General features: G+C 39.6%; 1 protein-coding gene across 5 annotated transcripts in view; it reads left to right on the plus strand.

Annotated features, from left to right (window-relative positions):
* NFKB1 (nuclear factor kappa B subunit 1) overlaps positions 1-21,364 on the plus strand; it is a 214,741-nt gene that overhangs the window by 189,381 nt on the left and 3,996 nt on the right. For all 5 annotated transcript variants that reach the window (XM_073601654.1, XM_073601638.1, XM_073601643.1 and 2 more), the window contains 5 exons: positions 1,743-1,845; positions 5,164-5,285; positions 6,577-6,637; positions 7,862-8,034; positions 18,777-18,936. In XM_073601654.1, the coding sequence (XP_073457755.1) occupies positions 1,743-1,845; positions 5,164-5,285; positions 6,577-6,637; positions 7,862-8,034; positions 18,777-18,936 (619 nt within the window). The remainder of the gene's footprint in view (positions 1-1,742; positions 1,846-5,163; positions 5,286-6,576; positions 6,638-7,861; positions 8,035-18,776; positions 18,937-21,364) is intronic.

The raw sequence follows: 21,364 nt of genomic DNA on the forward strand, positions 1-21,364 counted from the left end.
ATAGTAAAGTAATATTCAGCATTGTTTTATCATTGTTACAGACATAATCAGTACAATTCACACAACATCCACTATACACTATCGCTTATTCCTTTTTTTTTTATCCCCTTACAACAGATTTATTACTTCATTTGCATGTGTACAGATGCCTGGCCGCCCCTGTAACACAGGTGTATAGCTCCCCGGCTGCCCTTGTAACACGGCTACATATTTATTCATTGTTAATTCCACATTAGACTCACGACCTTATTTGCATGTGTACAAACGCCCACCTGCCTTTGTAACACGTGCACATAGATGCCTGGCCGCCCCTGTAACACATGTGTATAAACGCCTGGCCTCCCTTGTAACACGGCTGTAGATTTATTCATTGTCAACTGAACATTAGACTTACGACCCTATTTGCATGTGTACAAATGCTCGGCCACCTTTGTAACACATGCATATAGACACCCGGCCGACCATGTAACACACCTGTATATTGATTCAATGTCAACCTTATGTTTGTATATTTATTTATTATTGTTAATTTAACCACTGCCATCTGTGCCCTGTACCCCTGTGTCAAATTCCTTCAGGACTTCATTGTATATAACACTGACGTTAATGATCCATTTTGCCCTTATCATTGTATATTTAGCATCTGCCCCCACTCCTCCCCTTGCTCCTCCCCCTCACCATTCATAAGCCAGCTTGAGGAGTATGAGCATAGGTCTGACGAAGGAGCCGCACATGCTCCGAAACGCGTTACCGCCCCCTTCTCTACACTGACACCATCAGCCTTGTGTGTCCCGCAGTGAATACAGGCTTCCCTGCTGCCTCCTCTTTCCAACACGCATGAAAACACTTTACAGCTGCTGGACGGCTTTACACTGCTCTCTACCACCATGCTGAGGATGGACACATGCCACACATGAGGACTCCTTATTTTATCATGTCTTTTAACACTCAACAATCTTGTAAGTGCTTTTAACCCTTTGTGCACTTTATTCAATTTTACATACTGCACTTAGCAGGTCCTTTCTTTTCCTTTTTTAACCCCGTACTAAAGCTTATTAACGTGACTCTAACGCCCATAGTAACGCTATAGGAGCGTTCAAGAGTGAGAAATTTAGTCAAGTGTGAACAAGCCCTTAAGGATTGGTTTGTTGTGCCTGATCTGGCCACCAGTGCATTAACTCTTCTACTGTCTACTGATTGGTCTGACTATCTGTTTTGGAATTTACACCCCTCTAGCTGTCCTGGCTGTATGGTGCTGTCAGAGTGGGTGCACTGAACTCTGTAGCAATAGCAACTGGTGGCTCTAATATGCTGCAGATTCACAATCTTACAGCCGCCAATATTTACTGTTAAGCAGATGGCCTGTGCAGTATTTATCAAGTCCGTGCTTGCAGCCACCACCATAAAGGCTCCAGGGCTGGCAGCTACAGCTAGTGTGAAGAAGAGACATGGGTCTTCGTCATACTACCAGTTTCTTTTATTATTTGGATACACATTAATACTGTATTTGGATGATGAATGTTTTTAACCTTTAGATACAATAAAGAGATTTTTATGACCACATGTGGGAGTTGCAGGTCAAGCTATCACACTTCAGTGTAAAAGTAGGTATCCTTTTTGGGCCATACACAACATAAATGCTGTTGTAAAAAAGAGTAACTCCTTTTGCTGTTGCTGTCACTGACATGTGGTTGCCTAGTCTGTATTCTTCTTTTCGCTCAGTATTTGCTTCCTTCCCACAGGGAGATGCGTGTGTAGATAGTACAACGTATGATGGGAGCACCCCACTTCATATAGCAGCTGGCAGAGGTTCTACAAAACTCACGGCTCTCTTGAAAGCAGCAGGTATGTTCATATCTAGATTTGTCCCAAAGTTGTAATATCATGTTGCTGTTTGGGGAATGGATGATGTGTTCTATGTATGGATACCAGGGCTTTGTTTATTAGAGTGATGGAGATAAGATTTATACTACTTTGTATCAACCATTCAAATCATTCTCCACCATTTTCTACACAGCATTGAATATGATCTACGACTGATGAATGATGTTATCTGATTGATAAATGAGGTCTACTTTTTCACATATGGAAAAGTAAATGATCCAGAGAGATTTCAGTGTGTTAGTACATCTGCAATGTACTGTATCTACACTGGTTTTATTCTGGTCCATCAGTAAGACATGGAGGATGAGGTGTTTTGTATTTGTACAGATTTTAAAATGTTTTAGTAGAGAAAAATCTGAATAAAGGACCTTATTAGAATTACATTTGAAATAAAAGTAACTATAGGAAGAAAGTTTACATGCACACGGCTAAATTGCTGTCATATACAACTATACCATATGTACAACAACCCCTTAAGTTCAACAAAAATATAACAAATTAAAAAGTGATAAAAGTTGATAAATGTATATATTGTGCTTTTATGTGCTCATCTTTCAGCTGATTATTAAAGGTACCAAATACTCCAGTGGGAAAATGTGCCACTGATACTGTTGTGGATATTAGGGCTCATATACATATCTCCTCCGCCAACAAAATCTTAGTGACCTTACTTGTTTAGCATTATGCTGCGTAATACCAGTTGGATATACAGCATCTCAGAAAAGTGATGAGAGCGTGAGAGCAATAACACCAAATTTGCTCCCCATTCACAGCTGAGACCTTGTGACACTAATGAGTCACATGACACACGGGGGTGGCTAATTGGGCCCAATTTGGACATTTTCAGTTAGGGGTGTACTCACTTTTGTTGCCAGCGGTTTAGACATGGCTGTGAGACGTGGCTTTTGGGTAAATTTACACTTAAACATACATGTTTGTGAGAGACATTTTATGAAGATTTAGGATTAGTTTTTTTAATTTGTGCTTGTTACCTAAATGTTATCTAGTGTTTATTATGTTAAATTAGTGATGATGGCCTTTTTTAGTAAATGGTACATATACTATACAGTTCATAAGTTTACATACCATGGCAGAATTTACGATTTCTTGGCCATTTTTCAGAGAATATGAATGATAAAACAAAAACTTTTCTTTCACTCATGGTTAGTGTTTGGCTGAAGCCATTTATTATCAGTTAGCTCTGTTTACTCTTTTTAAATCATAATGACAGCACAAACTACCCAAATGACCCTGATCAAAAGTTTACATACCCCAGTTCTTAATACCGTGTATTGCCCCCTTTAACATCAATGACAGCTTGAAGTTTTTTGTAGTATTTGTGGATGAGGCTCTTTATCTTCTCAGCTGGTAAAGCTGCCCATTCCTCTTGGCAAAAAGCCTCCAGTTCCTGTAAATTATTGGGCTGTCTTGCATGAACTGCACGTTTGAGATCTCCCCAGAGTGGCTCAGTGATATTGAGGTCAGGAGACTGAGATGGCCACTCCAGAACCTTCACTTTATTCTGCTGTAGCCAATGACAGGATGACTTGGCCTTGTTTTTTGGATCATTGTCATGTTGTAATGTCCAAGTATGTCCCATGCGCAGCTTCCTGGCTGATAAATGCAAATTTCCTCTTGCCATCAATTTTGAACAAATTTCCTGTGCCTTTGTAGCTCACACATCCCCAAAATATCAGCGATCCACCTCTGTGTTTCACAGTAGGAATGGTGTACCTTTCATCATAGGCTTTGTTGACTCCTCTCCAAATGTGTTTATGGTTGTGGCCAAAAAGCTCAATTTTGGTCTTATTACTCCAAATGACTTTGTGCTAGAAGGTTTGAGGCTTGTCTCTGTGCTGTTTGGCATATTGAAAGTGGGATACTTTTTGGCATTTGCGTAGTAATGGCTTTCTTCTGGCAACTCGACCATGCAGCCCATCTTTCTTCAAGTGCATCCTTATTATGCATCTTGAAACAGCCACACCACGTTTTCAGAGAGTCCTGTATTTCACCTGAAGTTATTTGTGGGTTTTTCTTTGCATCCCGAACAATTTTCCTGGCAGTTGTGGCTGAAATTTCAGTTGGTCTACATGACCATGTTTTGGTTTCAACAGAACCCTTCATTTTCTACTTCTTGATTAGAGTTTGAACACTGCTGATTGGCATTCTAAATACCTTGGATATCTTTTTATATCCCTTTCCTGTTTTATACAGTTCAACTACCTTTTCCAGCAGATCCTTTGACAATTCTTTTGCTTTCCCAATGATTCGGAATCCAGAAACGTCAGTGCAGCATTGCATGAAAGATGCAAGGGTCTGTCAGAAGTCCAGAAATTCCTTGACTTTTTATAAACACACACACTAATTACAAGCAGACAGATCACAGGTGAGGATGGTTACCTTTTAATAGCCATTCAAACCCCTTTGTGTCAACGTGTGTGCATGTTATCAGGCCAAAATCACCAGGGTATGTAAATTTTTAATCGGGGTCATTTGGGTAGTTTGTGTTGTCATTATGATTTAAAAAGAGTAACCACAGTTGACTGATAATAAATGGCTTCAGCCAAACACTAACCATGAGTGAAAAAACTTTGTGTTATCATTCGTATTCTCTGACAAATGGCCAAGAAATCATACATTTTGCCAGGGTATGTAAACTTATGAGCACAACTGTATATTGCCATATCTTTATTGAACAAATGGTTCAAACAGTCAAGGTAACTGGTGGGAAAACATGTAAACATCTACAGTAGGATGATGACATCTTTAAAAAAAAAAAGTGAATAGAGTCAGGGTGTTCCAGGAAGTTTATATATGGATGTCAACTGCCCTCCTAACATATTTTGGTTACAAGCTCTTTTTAAACAGATTTCTATTTGTGCCCTGCGACTAGTAGGGAGTTGTAGAGGAATTCATAAAGACTCATTGTCGGAGTCATCGTCAGTTCACAGTCAGGCAGATCATTTACAAATGGAAGGGATTCAGCACCATTGCCACTCTCTCTAAAAGTAGGTATGAAACAATAATCAGGGTACACTATACAGTCTTCAGACAGATGACTCTGATTGCAAACATTTGTTGCATTTGATAACATTTGTTTCAACCATAAGAAAAATACTGAACCGGTTCAGCCAGTCTTTCAAAAAAAAATTATGGAACTCTAAAATGTTGCCAGCATTGTTTGTTAAAAAAGACTGTTTTTGTATTATCTGAGATGAAGATAAGATCACAATTTTGTAGGTATTAATGTTATTGTATATCTTATTTTATTGTTATAAGGTGCAGACTCATTCATTGAAAACTGTGAACCACTGTATAATCTTGAGGATATGGATGAGAATGATATAGATGAAGGCATTGTTCCTGGAACAAAACCAACAGACATGGCAATCAATGACGAGGTTAACTGCTGCAGTGATTTGCATTAGATATTTCTCTATTATCATTTGATGTTTCTTTTAAAACAACTGGCTAAACTTTTATTTTGCAATATCTGATTTGTGGCCACATGAACCACAGTGGATTTAATTAGAGGTGCTGAATTGTCCACGGACAGCACATCACAAGACCACCCTCCTGGTGTTCACTAAAATACTATATTATGCACTTTGTAGGCCACTAATTTGAGAATTGAAGTGCAGTCTAGTGTAGATTCTTCTGTACATTAAACTGATTATTGTAGTGGGAATTTGTTATTTATATGTATTGTATTGTATTGTTTTGTACTGTATTAAATGAAACAAGTGCGTGTGGTTTACAAAAAACAATAGATTAGGGCATGTGCTCATTGACTATTGGACTGTGTTTGTGCTTGGGTGTGCATGTGTCAGGTTCAACATAAACCATTCGGCCTGCGTATACAGCAGCCTGTCTAACAGAAGTCATTCTAACGACCAACTTTTAGCGAATGGGGATGTTGGAAAACCAGCATCCGATCAGTGCTTGCAGCCAATGGCTGTAAGCGCTCATCAGTGTTTTCTGGCGGGGGCAGTTCCCCTGTCAGAACACAATTGCTCAGCATGGAAGATCGCCGCACTAACATCGCTTAGTACATCGACCTCTCTGGGGTTTTTTTTCATTCAGCCCGCTGGGTTAAATGAAAAAAACCTCCCGTGTGTACCTAGCATTACTTTAAGAAGACCTTTATTGTGAATACTATTAGGTTCACTTTTCAACCAGATGGAACATGCAGAGCTTTGTTGCATATTAAACAATATACTGTAAAATTAGTAAGTACTACAGCTGCATTCATTATAGAGATGTTTCCCAAGTAACTTGTGCATTGAACACATGCAAACCATTATGTTTAATATTTTCAAAGTGTACTGCACGGAATTGGTGAGAATCAGCACATACACCTTTCATATGATACACTTGGCCAACTGTTGAAAAAAATATTTCATTTTTACTACATGAATTTCTGTCTAAATAGCTTACAGGATGCTTATGTATTCCGAGAGGGAGACTCAATATTATTACCCCTGGCTCAGATACATTAGCAGGTGACACTGTACTCTTTATTTGGTTATGTTTCACTAGAGGTCCTGAAAGTGCACTCAAGTATTGTCTGCCTTTATTTATACTGCTTTACATGGAAACAGACAGTATAAACAGACAGTATAAGCTCTAGTGATGTGATACTCCTGTTTTTTTTTATTTTAATTATTATTATTTCATTATTATATGTCACAGGTGCTGGAAATACTGAAAGGAAAGCCATACACAACAGCATTTTCGTCCAATTGCCCACAAGGTATATCATCTGTATTTTATCCAGCGTTAATAATTTCCAGTGTTAGTCAGTGACTTTCAGTATATGCACAATAAAGTTGATCATCAACTAATACTAAAAAGTCCAGCAAACTAAAAACACAAATGTACAGTAACCTAAAGGAAACAAACCCTATTGCCATTCATAGATATTTACAGAAAGGTTTCTGTATCTTTATGCAACCTAAAGTGGTTTTAAAGCCTTAGGGTTTTTTTACCTCAATGCATTCTTTGCATTAAGGTAAAAAAACTTCTGTGTTGCAGAATCCCCCCAGCCCCCTCTCCCCCTTATATTTACCTGAGCCTGATCTCGATCCTGCACTGTGCACAAGAGCAGCAGCACTCTCCCTCCTTACATGCGCTCTAAGCAGTTATAGCAACAGTTTTTATTTTATTTTTTTTTATAAAGGTTTTACATAAATAAAAGCTGACCATTGTAAGTACCTCTGTCAGTGTTAAACTCGTAGTGTACCTCAAACCATTCTTGAACTCATCAGCCCAGGCCACCTTCTTCCATTGCTCTGTGGTTTAGTTCTGATGGTCATGTGCCCATTGTAGGTGCTTTTGGCTGTGGACGCAGGTCAGCATGGGCACTCTGACCGGTCTGTGGCTGTGCAGCCCCATACACATCAAACTGCAATGCATTGTTTATTCTGACACCTTTCTATCGGAACCAGCATTAACTTTTTCTGCAATTTGAGCTACGCCCTACACTCCCTACATGCATCAATTAGCCTTAGCAGTTCATGACCCTGTTGCCAGATTTCCTGTTTTCCTTCCTTGAATTACTGTTGGTAGGTCCTGACCATTGCAGACCAGGAACATCCCACAAGAGCTGCAGTTTTGGAGTTGCACTGACCCAATCGTCTAGCCATTACAATTTGACCCTTGTAAAAGTCACTCAAATACTTACACTTGGCAGCTTTTTCTGCTTTCAATACATCAACTTCGGAGGCAACACGTTCATCTGCTGATTAATATATCTTGCTATTGTCAGGAGTTAATCAATGTTATTCTTCTTTACCTGTCGTTCATAATGTTATGGCTGATTGATGTACGGTACTAAGTTAAAGAGACATTTACTGCTTCAGCCAGGGTGAAAATACTACATATCTTAGCAGATTTAATATGATTGAGTCATTTGCAAGGTTACAGAATCTAATTACTCCAGCAAGGGGCAAAGTGCTAATCCTATATGTTTATGTAGGAGACTTGAAAGACCTGAGTGAGGAGACGAAAGAGAAGCTGTATACATTGTTACAAAGTAAAGACACAGACAAGAACTGGTCCACTTTGGCACAAAACCTTGGCCTAGGAATACTGAACAATGCTTTCAGGTTAAGTCCTCAGCCTTCCAAAACCTTACTGGACAATTTTGAGGTAAGCAACATTTTACACTGTAACATTTTTGATTTCCACAGAGAATAGTCATAGAGTGTTCACATAAGTGTCCGAGTTGTTAAGAGTTTTAGTTTAGAGTAATTGATTTATTTCTAGACCAGCATATCTTGAATTGTTTGTAGATCTGAGCTGTTACCTTATTCAGCTGGATATGGGTACATGATTTCATGCCTAAAATTTAGCCGGCGGCCGCTGTTTAAGGAAGTTTAGCGATTGGACAGGATAAACATTGTCCTAGCAGTGTCCTAATTTCCCTTATAAGCTGCATGGAAAAGAAAGAAAGCAAGAATTAAACTCCCTGTATGCAACCAGTAACAACCACAAGATTATATATCAGTTTCTTTGTATAAAAAACTAGATAAACATAATACACAAAGGTATTTATCATAAAACAGTCCTAAAAAAAACAATTATGACAGCCTCCCATGCTCCCGATAAAGTTGGCGTTGGACCACATACTTTGTTGACACTAAACTCTCATTTTAAAAAAAAATCTATTTCAAGTATGTATTCATAACTCTAAAAAGGTACCTCCTATCGCTCTCCTATTTTGCTGCTGTGAATTTGCTTTCTTTTAAAGTGTGGCTACGTTCATTCTCCATGATCGCACTGTATGTAGGAAAGTAGCCAGTCGATATTGTTTAGTTTAACTTTAAGCTAAAGGCTTCCTCACACCTGACAGCTCAATATTCTCTTCCTTAATGTTTTCTCTATCACGCTCTTTAATTTTTGCTTTTGTTTCTGTCCATAAGTGGCTTTAGAGCAGGTTTCTACTTTACACACACCTTTATAATCATATATCAATCAATATTTCAATATAATAAGAGCCTTCTGTTTTTATTTATTGGAGTTTTTCAAAAGGCCAGTCAGCCTAACATCAATAGTAGGTAAATTATTGGAGGGGATGATAAGGGACTATATTCAAGAATTTGCAGTATCATTAGTAGTAATCAGCATGGGTTTCCGAAGGGCCATTCCTGCCAGCCCAATCTGATAACAGTCTACGAGGAAGAGAGCTGTCATCTAGATGGGGCCTGTGGATGTGGTGTATCTGGATTTTGCAAAGGCATTCGATACAGTTCCCCATAAACGCCTAATCTACAAGCTGAGGTCTGCAGGCATGGACCATGTTTGTTCTTGGTTAGAAAACTGGTTATAGGGGTGTGTCCAAAGGTGGTGATAAATAATGTGTACTCAGGCTGGTCTAGAGTGGTAAGTGGGGTACCCCAAGGCTTTGTCTTTGGACCAATTCTGTTTAATTTATTTATAAAGGATATAGAGGATGGGATAAATAGCTCAATCTCAGTTTTGCGGACGACACAAAAATAAGCAGGGCAACAACTTCACATCAGGATATAGAAATTTACAGAAAGACCTGAACAAAATAATGGAGTGGGCTATATGGCAAATGAGTTTTAATGTGGATAAATGTAGGGTAATGAACTTGGGGGCTAAAATCATAAAAGCAAACTACTCACTAGGGGGAGAATCTTAAAGAACACAGCATACAGGGATATGAAAAGTGATTATAGACATTGACACATGTACACTCACAGGTTGAACCGGATAGATAATTTTCTTTATTCAACCTTACCTACTATGTAACTATGAATAGTAGACAAAAATACACAGCCACTGTCCATTGGGCTATGGCTTAAGAAGGAATTTAACTTGATGGAAGATCTGGTACTGAGTTTGCAGCAAAAAACAAGAGGTGTACTTGAAAACTTGGACTTTGTGGACCATGTTTATCTACTCGATGTGGGTTCTGCTAGATGCTGAAGATCATTTGTGGCTTCCCTTGAGACATGCCAAAATTACCTTCCCTCCTCCCCCATTTTTTTTCTTCTCCTTTTTCTTTTTTCCCTGTATACATAAAACTCTGACAGTCTTCTAATGTGTAGTAGGTACACTCCGTATGTAATCTCCCTGCGACAGCCCTATCTTAGGAGTGCCAGCTGGGTTTCTTCTGTGGTCATCTAGGTCAATGTTTGACTATTCATGATTAGAGATATAAATTTCCGGAAATTTTGAAGCTCGGAAAAAAAAACGCTTTTTTTTCCCGTTTTTTTGAGGGGAAAAAAATGAAATTTTCAGAAAAATTGAAAAAAATGCTACATTAGCACTTTTTTGTCTTTTTAAGATTGAAAGTAATTTTGTTACGAGAACGTTGAGAAAAACTATGTGCATTGTCATCATTGTTGTCCTCTTCACTTCGATCCATGAAGGATTTTTTAATATCTACAGGACACTTGTTACATACAAGAATGTGTTTTGTCATCCTGGTAGCATTTGGAAATGCATATTTCATCTGACAATATTTGCAAATCACATTTTTCTTTTCAGAAGAACTTGTAATGTGAAAATGCCTATGCTAGATGTTGGTCTCGCCATTTTTCTGAGGGGAGTAGGAAATAAAAACAAGAACTAATCTATGGTTGTGTGTGGGGGTGGGGGAAGAACCAGATTACTGGTAATTAAATTATTATTTACACAAAAGTTTATAAAGATGAACTAATGTAGCTAAATGATTCTGTTTTCTGGATTCAGAATCAGATACATGTAAACTCTTACCTTTTTTAATTAAGTATATACTTTCAGGTCCTTTAGGAAGAAATGCATACTGTTGTTGCATTGGAGGGTTCAGTTTGTTACCTAGGACTTGCTTGTCCTCCGTGCACAGAAATTAGAATAATCTGCTCATACATTTTTTTTAGAAATGATTTGGAAAATATTTTGAACACCCTGTCTTAAAATATTTTATTCATCATGTTAAAATAAAATATTCCACAATTTTTTTTTTTTTTTCAATTTTTGGGAAAAAAACAAATGAGCTCCTTGTTCAGTTTTAGTAATTTCATACCGCTGATTTATATCACCTTTACGAATGTCAGAAGCTGATGGTAGTATTTTGTACCCATGGTTACATTTTCTTGTGTCTTGTTGCTTGAATATTTTGGAAACTGCCTTTTTCCCTATATAATAAAAAATTGGAAAAAAAGAATAGTAGACAAAAGAATGGCTGGATCAGGTGACATTCATGCAACCTGTGCAGATAAGTTCATTGGCCAGAATTTCCTAGCCAATCACATAAAGTTGACACAAAAATTTGCCCGAAGACCATTATGAGCAGATATGCTACTCCTATAATTGTTGCAAAGAATGGAGGTCAGATATTCCTGCTATCCCATGTTCATTGCCCAATATAACCTCAATGGTAACCTTCGAACACCTGAGCCTTTTACTGCTACCAGCAGCCAGTTCATGAGTTTTAAAGGTGTGTCTTTTGTACCCTGAGCTATCTTGCCCCTGCCTTGCAATACAACATGTCAGATCCTGAACACATAAGAAACAATCCTGCTGCCCCGGATTCCTTCAGCTCACAATACAGTATACCATCACCTGAAGTGCCTGGCACTAACAATATGGAATTTGTTGGAACTCTGCTCGAGTCTGATATCCTTGGAGTTCTGTTGGGCATTACCCCTTCTCAGCTCTATCCTGGAAAGATTTCACCACAGTTATGTGGGATTTTATGGGCCAAATTGCAACTTTAATTTAAGGTGAAGGGCTGGGGCAAACCACTGGCAAACTATGCATGGTGGAAGCATTTGGATTTCTTGGATTCCATTTTCTGCACAAGCACTTTTTATATTATGAACTTTGAGATTAGGCATGTTTATTACATGTATTCACCGCATTGTCACTTTGGAATTGTTGCACTTTATTGCATATGACATTTACTCACTGCATTTGTCACTTTGGAATTTGCACTTCACTGTGTATGCAGAAGACATTATTTATTTGTGTATAGATGCACATCCAGTATTATTAATTGTTCATTTGCTTTATTTGAAGACATGTCATATTACACTTTAAAGCGGAGTTCCACCCAAAAGTGGAACTTCCACTCATCTGATTCCTCCCCCCCTCCGGTGCCACAATTGGCACCTTTCAGGGGGGAGGGGGGTGCAGATACCTGTCTACTACAGGTATTTGCACCCACTTCCTGGAATAGACTTACGCCCCTTCCCGGACCCCCCCTCTGTCTCCTGGGAAACACACAGGTCCCAGGAGATAGCGGGGACCACTTAGAACGCGCAGAGCGACTTGCGCATGCGCAGTAGGGAACTGGGAAGTGAAGCCGCAATGCTTCACTTTCTGATTCCCTCACAGAGAATGGCGGCAGCAGCAGCCGAGAGCCGAGCGATTGATTGGCTTCGGCTGCTGACATCGCTGGACTCCAGGACAGGTAAGTGACCATTTATTAAAAGTCAGCAGCTACAGTATTTGTAGCTTCTGGCTTTTTAATACTTTTTTTCTAGGTGGACTCGCTCTTTAAGTAAGCACCACATTTTTCATTATATCATTTACACTGTGTGGGAACACCATTTACGATGGCAGCTCCTTAGTTTATTAATCATTTTGGTTTGCGCATTAGTATTTGCACTTTATTTAACTTTAATTTTTTACTTTGACCACAGAGGTCGTAAGCATGCTTCCACACCTTCCGTTATCTGATCCCTTATGATATTAGCAGCCTCTAATCCAGTGATGGTGAACCTTGGCACCCCAGATGTTTTGGAACTGCATTACCCATGTTGCTCCACTACACTGCAGAGTGAATGAGCATCATGGAAAATGTAGTTCCAAAACATCTGGGATGCCAAGGTTTGCCATCACTGCTCTAATTTTTCCGCCGTTAAGACTCTGTTAGAGTCACTTAAGTCCTTCATGGATGATGCTACACCTTAGAAGTCACTGCAATTACTCCTAGACTTAAAGAAAAAATCCGGGATAGTGATACAATTTGCCCATTAGCCCTGTGTAGTTAGTTAAGCAAAATGTAATTTAGATTAAAATTTCACGCTGTGTACAAAGAAAAATCCGCAGCATCGTCTCTTTACACAGAATTTTCTCTATTCCTGAGCTCCATGAGGAGGGATCTCCCAGAGCAGGAGCAGCGACATTACTTCCTTACTTAGTTTTTGTCATTACATACTTATGCCCTGTACACACGATCGGATATTGATCGGACATTCCGACAACAAAATCCATGGATTTTTTCCGACGGATGTTGGCTCAAACTTGTCTTGCATACACACGGTCACACAAAGTTGACGGAAAATCCGAACGTTCTGAACGCGGTGACGTAAAACACGTACGTCGGGACTATAAACGGGGCAGTAGCCAATAGCTTTCGTTTCTTAATTTATTCTGAGCATGCATGGCACTTTGTGCGTCGGATTTGTGTACACACGATCGGAATTTCCGACAACGAAATTCGTTGTCGGAAAATTGTATAGCAAGCTCTCAAACTTTGTGTGTCGGGAATTCAGAAGGAAAATGTGTGATGGAGCCCACACACGGTCGGAATTTCCGACAACAAGGTCCTATCACACATTTTCTGTCGGAAAATCCGACCGTGTGTACAGGGCATAAGACTACAAATGCCATCATGCCCTAGAATTTAGAGTCTGAATGGGTGGCAGTGTAGGCTGGACTGTGGGTGTGTATGAGATGAATCAGACTCCTGGCTTGTCCATCTACCTTTGCTGTACAAGGAGCAGAATGGAGAGCCTGAAACTCCTGGCCTGATCTGCCCACTGCACAGCATAGTTAGATGGACAGGGCGGATTCTGAGTCATCCCATACACACCCACAGTGCTGCCCATCAAAACTTTTTTTTTTTTTAACAGAAAATTTTTATTAAACAAATCAGCATTACAATACAAGAGGTTAGTACAATCATTGCAGTGAGAATAATGACAGTAAGATCTACCTTCAACCGATAGCCACTATTTAACAGATATTCCAGCTGTGCAAATGTCAGAAGTTTTGCTTAACAATACTCCTTAATGGCATTATATGTCCACCCAGGAGGACCAGATTTTATCAAACTTCCCAGGGCATTGCCTACTTTCATACGTCAATCTATACAGGGGGAGTACCGTATTCACCGACCTTCTCCACGAAGCCAGGGTAGGAGGCTCCAGCAGTTTCCATCGTAGTAAAATTTCATGCCTATCGTAGTACAATGCGAAGGTTAGACACAATTTACTATACCTATCTCCCTCAACGTCCTCCAGATGACTGAGCAATAGTATTTGGGGATCCACCGGTAAGTTTGAGCCTATGACATTGCTCAGTGTGGAGGCCACTGCTGACCAAAAGGGTTGGATTTTGGGACAAGACCAGACCATGTGCCAGAAAGTGCCCCATCAAAACTTTCTCAATAAAGGGCGCCTTTGCTGCAATGAGCGGACCGGATAGTCTCAGACATCCGGTCCAAACCACTCACAATCTGAATGGGTGGCAATGTGGGCAGGACTGTGGGTGTGTATAGGATGAACATGTGTATGGGATGAAACAGACTCATAACCTATGCTGTACTGTTGGCAGGTCAGACCAGGAGTCTGAGACAATCCTGTCCACCCACTGTAGCTTTACTGAAAACTATAGGAGGGTAATATACAAGACTGGTGGCCAGGGGGATAGAGGGAATTGGGGCCACCGGTCTTATAAACCGATTATGAGGGGAACCAAGGGTTCCTCAAAGGCTGGATTTATGACCTCCAAGGGATTGTGCAGTAAAACACAAACTATTTAAAAAACAGTCATGGCCGAAATTGTTGGCACCCCAGAAGTTTTGTAGTATTGCAGTAACACGTTTTGCTATACACATGTTTATTCCCTTTGTGTGTATTGGAACAAAACAAAAAAAGGGAGGAAAAAAAGCAAATTAGACATAATGTCACAAAAAAATTCCAAAAATGGGCTGGTCAAAATTCTTGGCACCCTTTCAAAATTGTGGATAAAAAAGATAAAAGATAAAAAAGATTGTTTCAAGCATCACACCTGAAAGCAGATAAAAAGGAGAGAAGTTCACTTAGTCTTTGCATTGTGTGTCTGTGTGTGCCACACTAATGCTGGCCATACACTATACGAAAAATCGTCCGAACCCATTTTCGAAAAACGAACGTTCAGCCTTGACCGCAAACAATTGTGCCATCAAGTAATGACTGATAAATTGTTCAGTGGACATAAATATTTTTTTTGTTCTTTTTTTTACATATACCTAGTGCAGACAGTTCGGACGGGAAACACATTAACCTTTCAATTTATTCGTTCGGCATAAAATTTCCAACCTCGTCCTTAGTTTTTTCGGCTCAAAAACGTCCCAACGATTATCGATTTTGTGCCCATTAACTGGCCGTAAAAACGAACGAACGGTCTAAATGACTGATTTTCGGCCGATTTTTCGTATAGTGTATGGCCAGCATTAGCATGGACAACAGAAAGAGGAGAAGAGAACTGTCTGAGGACTTGAGAACCAAAATTGTGGAAAAATATCAACAGTCTCAAGGTTACAAGTCCATCTCCAGAGATCTAGATGTGCCTTTGTCCACAGTGCGCAACATTATCAAGAAGTTTGCAACCCATGGCACTGTAGCTAATCTCTCTGGGCGTGGACGGAAGAGAAAAATTGATGAAAGGTTGCCATGCAGGATAGTCCGGATGGTGAATAAGCAGCCCCAAACAAGTTCCAAAGAAATTCAAGCTGTCCTGCAGGCTCAGGGAGCATCAGTGTCAGCGCAAACTATCTGTCGACATTTAAATGAAATGAAACGCTATGACAGGAGACCCAGGAGGACCCCACTGCTGACACAGAGACATAAAAAAGCAAGACTACAGTTTGCCAAAATGTACTTGAGTAAGCCAAAATCCTTCTGGGAAAACGTCTTGTGGACAGATGAGACCAAGATGGAGCTTTTTGGTAAAGCACATCATTCTACTGTTTACCGAAAATGGAATGAGGCCTACAAAGAAAAAAACACAGTACCTACAGTGAAATATGGTGGAGGTTCAATGATGTTTTGGGGTTGTTTTGCTGCCTCTGGCACTGGGTGCCTTGAATGTGTGCAAGGCATCATGAAATCTGAAGATTACCAAAGGATTTTGGGTCGCACTGTAGAGCCCAGTGTCAGAAAGCTGGGTTTGCGTCCGAGATCTTGGGTCTTCCAGCAGGACAAAAACCCCAAACATATGTCAAAAAGCACCCAGAAATAGATGGCAACAAAGAGCTGGAGAGTTCTAAAGTGGCCAGCAATGAGTCCAGATCTAAATCCCATTGAACACCTGTGGAGAGATCTTAAAATTGCTGTTGGGAAAAGGCGCCCTTCCAATAAGAGACCTGGAGCAGTTTGCAAAGGAAGAGTGGTCCAAAATTCCAGGTGAGAGGTGTAAGAAGCTTATTGATGGTTATAGGAAGCGACTGATTTCAGTTATTTTTTCCAAAGGGTGTGCAACCAAATATTAAGTTAAGGGTGCCAAGAATTTTGACCAGCCCATTTTTGGAGTTTTGTGTGACATTATGTCCAATTTGCTTTTTTTTCCTCCCTTTTTTTTTTGTTTTGTTCCAATACACACAAAGGGAATAAGCATGTGTATAGCAAAACATGTGTTACTGTAATACTTTTCTGTGAGAAATACTTGATTTTCTTTAAAAATTTCTGGGGTACCAACAATTTCGGCCATGACTGATTTTATATATATATATATATATATATATATATATATATATATATATATAATGTGTGTGTGTGTGTGTGTGTATATATATATATATATATATATATATATATATATATTGTGTGTGTGTGTATATATATATATATATATATATATATATATATATATAAAATGTGTGTGTATATATATATATATATACACATAATATTGCTTTAAAGAAACTGTATCTGCTTGTATTGGCACAGTTCACATCACTTTGAAGCTAGAGAATGAGCCTGCAGTTTCTCCCGGTGTGGTTTCCAGGTTAGGGTCTTTCAGGGTTTCCAAGATCTTTCTGGTGCATCCATAGTATCCTGTTGTCCTTTACAGAGGCTAGAAGAAACCTGACAACATTTTTCATCTTTCCCTGGCATGAGTCCTGTACCTGTATGAGAGGAACTTTGTTAAAAAGTGGGCTGCTCCTGCTGTGGATTCAGCCCATCCCATATTAACAAAGCCTTAACCATTCTGGTAGAGAATGCGCATGTTTTTGAGGACCCTTTTGATAAGTTTACCAGCCTACCTTTCACACCTCAAGCGTTCACCAAGGTACTGGCACCCGTGCACCTTGCTACACTCCCCATATTCAGGATTGAAATAAAGGGCATTCCATTGATCCTCACAGCTCTAGACTGTTCCAGCTAGATTTGGTACTCCCCCTGATCAGATTGCAGGCATATACACCATGGGCTCTTCCAGATCATCTGGCTGTTTTTTCACAGGCATGGGCTTACCGACCTACTTCACGGTCATTGAGTTTGATGGTATTGCTGTTGAAACCTAGAATTTGAGGAAAAGGGGCATTCCTGAAAGCTTGAAAGTCAACTTCCATTTTATGTCTCTTATTGGCTTCCCCTGTGTGCTAACTCCATGGGGTCTGATTTTGATTCTTTCAGCACTCTGTGTCTTTTGATCCTATCAGGGAGATTACCCTTTCCACTTTCATTCACAAGATTGCTTTTCTTGTTGTCACATTGTGTGTCTGAGCTGGTACCTTTGTCCTGTAAAGAATTCTTTCTGGACAATGGACAAGCTGGTATTAGGGCATATGGCCTCCTTCCTTCCTAACATGGTTTTTGGCACTGCACCTCAACCTGAACATTATTGTTATTCTGTCCTCTGTTCGGCTCCAGTTCACCAGAAGGAGATCTCTTTCCATTTTCTTGATATGGCTCATATTATGTGTGTCTACTGCTGCTAATAGAAATTCTCTCTCTCCCCCTCTCTCTCCCTCTCTCCTTCTTCCACCATTTCTCGATGGCTCAGTAAGATCATTATTCAAGCTCATGGTTTCAAGGATCAAGTTCCACCCTTTTCTGTCAAGACACACTAGCTCTGTGAGTGTTTCTTGGGCTTTTCGGCATCTGACAACTGTTTCTCAGATTGTCAAGGCTGCCACCTGGTCTTCTGTTCACACTTACTCCAAGTGGATGTTAAGGCCTCATCTAATGCCTCCTTTAGGCATAAAGTCCATGAGGAAGATACAGTTTTTTTTTTTTTTTTGTTTTTTTTTTTTTGTGGGGTTGTTATTGTTTTGTTGCTGTTGCCCACCCCTGAGTTGGACTGTTTATGGACAACAAAACAGTCTCTAAATTAATGTGCCCCTCAATTTATGTGAAAGAAATTAGATCTTTTGCATTTATTGTAATATTCATTTCTTGGGGTTTATTGAAGTACACAGGGCCCACCCCTCTGTACATGATCATGTTTTTGTTACTGCATTTCCATCAAACTCAAGCATGCTGGGAGTAGGAGGGATTATATAAGGCTGGCCACTGCCACTTTTGTTTGCCAGTTTTCAAATCCTCCTGTAGGCTGCAGTTTACCCCAACATTCTCTGAATTCCTGTGTCCTAAGAACTATAAGGAATGGACTTCATGGCAAGTACAGCAATCCAAGTTTTTTGTAGAGTTACTTTATTTTTGCCTTTGTTATGTTGTAAGACATAACATTATGACTGATATTTTGGTTGCATGCACTGATACCTAAATACTTGTTTCTTTGAAATACTTTTGGCTTTGTGACTTTTTATCACTGTGTAACCCAAACCTGTACAATTCCGTTTACATATAATACTGAAAGCAGGAGCACAAGTGGCAATAAAAGCTGAGATTTATTAATGTGAAAGGTATGTTTTTCTATTCTGGTAGGTATCTGGAGGGACGATCTCCGAACTTCTAACTGCCTTAAAAGTGATGTCATTCACAGAAGCTATTGAAATCATTGAAAAGTCACAGCCAAGCCATTCTGATGCATCCCAAAAGGATGATCCTTCTTCTGCTGAAATCTCTCAGGAACAAGTTGATTGTGGTATGTATATTCAGAAGGCAGCCAGATTTCTGTTTGTGAAAAATGTATTTAGTGTGATAGGCATACAATTTTTCTGTTTAGCTATCTATGTAAGGTACACATGGTCTTCATGGTCTTGATTAATCACCTCTGTACATCTTTACTGTAAAAACATTTAAAAGGGGGGGGGGGGGGTGCAAGTTGGATGTGTATTTCCTTTAGTGCTATTTATAAATGTGACTTCGGAAAACGCCCTGTTGTGCCTGCCAGTACGCCCATCAGTGACTGATCTGAGTGCAACAGTGTGAACCTAGCCTAAAACTAAACAATTTGAAGGTCTCAAGAATTGGGATACATCAGTTTTTTTCAAAATATAACTATAGTACAAAAAATACTAATAATATACAAAAAGCGTGCTAATTAAGTACCACCAAAAGAAAGCTTTGTACATAAAAAAAAGTATGACCCAGTAATCCAAACTAAAACCACTGAAAATTGGCCTGTTAATGAAGAGGTATATACAGGCTAGTACTCAAATGGTTCGGGAACATGTGTTTGTGGCAGTTTATTAAACCAAAACTCTACAGCTATTCATTGGTTATCCTAACTTCCCAACAATGAAGTCTCTTGGCCTAAATATTTGCATTCTTTAAGGAGGAAGTAAACCACAGGGTTATTTTTTGTTTCTGACCTGCAAAGTAAAGGCATAATGTGTTAGTGAGCATCGTATACTAGCACATTGTGTGAAACTTACCTGAAAACAAAGCCCTCCACTGATGGGTTGTCATCACTGAAGGCCACATCCATCTTCACTCATCGTCCTTTCTGGGTCAGCGGACTCTGGCTGTGTGACTGACAGGAGCTGCCAGTCATGGCACAGGGCTCTGAAGGAACGGCATGGGTGGCTGTTCCTTCAGAGCATATGCGCTGATGATCTCATCACCTGCATATACAGTAAATATCTCCTAAACAGTGCACGTTTAGGAGATATTTACAGTACCTATAGGTAAGCCTTATTATAGGCTTACCTATAGGTACAATTAATCTATGGGAGTTTACAACCACTGTGTCAAAGCTCACGTAAGCAAATGCAATGTAATTCGGAATTTTGGCAATCACAAACCTTTTACAAAACAAATCTCACCATCATGCTTATTTGGGTCTTCATTAATGGTTTGATTGCATCTGAATGTTATGCTAACATAACATTCATAGAGTAACAAAGCTGTTCTAAAGTAAAAATCAAACCTTCACTTTGAGCTTTACCTTTTTTTTTTTTTAATATAAAAAAAAAAAGAATAAAAAAAATATAAAAATCACACTTTTAGGCCTCATGTACACTGCTGCTGCTAAACGGACGTTTAGGAGCATTTGAGCATTTTTTTTTTTTAACTGCTCCTGAACTATCTTATCAGTACATGTACACAGGGTCGTTTATAGTAGTTTCTAGGCTTTGTTTGGAACGCAAAAAAAATGGTTTCAGACGCTGAGTTTAGAGGCATTTCAAGTGTCAAACGCAAGCCGCGTTTTTCATTTTTGGAAAAAAAAAATATATATATATTTTTAAAATTCTTCTAAACGTAAACGCGTCATGTAAACGTGGAACAATGGACGTTTTAAACATGGGTTACTATCTGTCAAGTTAAATCGTTCGGGAGAGGTTGTAAAAACGTCCTGTGTACATGAAGCCTTATGTTCCATCCTTTTTTAAGGGGTCATTCAGATTGGGGATTAAGCCCATCCTCTGTGCAGAACCGCTGTGAGATGCAGGTGCATTCACCTCGGAGCTGCGTACAGGCAGCCTTTAGAAGTGGATGCACACACAGCACTGGCACAAACACGACGACATGTCAAAGTTTGACACGCAGGCAGAAGCAGGTGCACCGATCTGAATGCAGAGACTCTGGCTCATCTGCTTCTATGGGCTGCCTGTATGCACGTCGGAGGGGGATGCACACACATCTGCCAACGGCTCTGCACAAAGGACTGGTTTAATTGCCCGTCTGAATGAGCTCTTAGCAGCAGATTTTGATTTTGTTAGATTTTAGAGGACATATATGCTGTCACGCCCTGTCTGTCCCATGAAACATTATGTATGACATGTTGTGGTAGACAACACAACCTATAAGATTTAAGGTGTGAAACCAAGATATCACTGAAAACGAAAAATAAAAACGATCTTGGACTCAATGGTGTCGTATTGAAAAGGCCCATGGTTGAGTGGTTAAAGTTTAGGAACCTTCACAAGCAAATATATGACAGCTAATATAGTTTTTCATGTAAGTGATTTTCTTTACCTAGTTAACCACTTCACGCCGGGAGGACGTCCTTGAATTTGCGGGGCTATATCTGAATGATGCCTGCAGCTACAGACATCATTCAGATATCAGCTTTTTTAGCCCGCGATTCTCTACACCATAAGAATGATCATAGCGGCTGTTCCGCTGCT

The sequence above is a fragment of the Aquarana catesbeiana genome, linkage group LG01, assembly GCF_042186555.1.
Source record: "Aquarana catesbeiana isolate 2022-GZ linkage group LG01, ASM4218655v1, whole genome shotgun sequence".
NCBI lineage: Eukaryota > Metazoa > Chordata > Amphibia > Anura > Ranidae > Aquarana > Aquarana catesbeiana.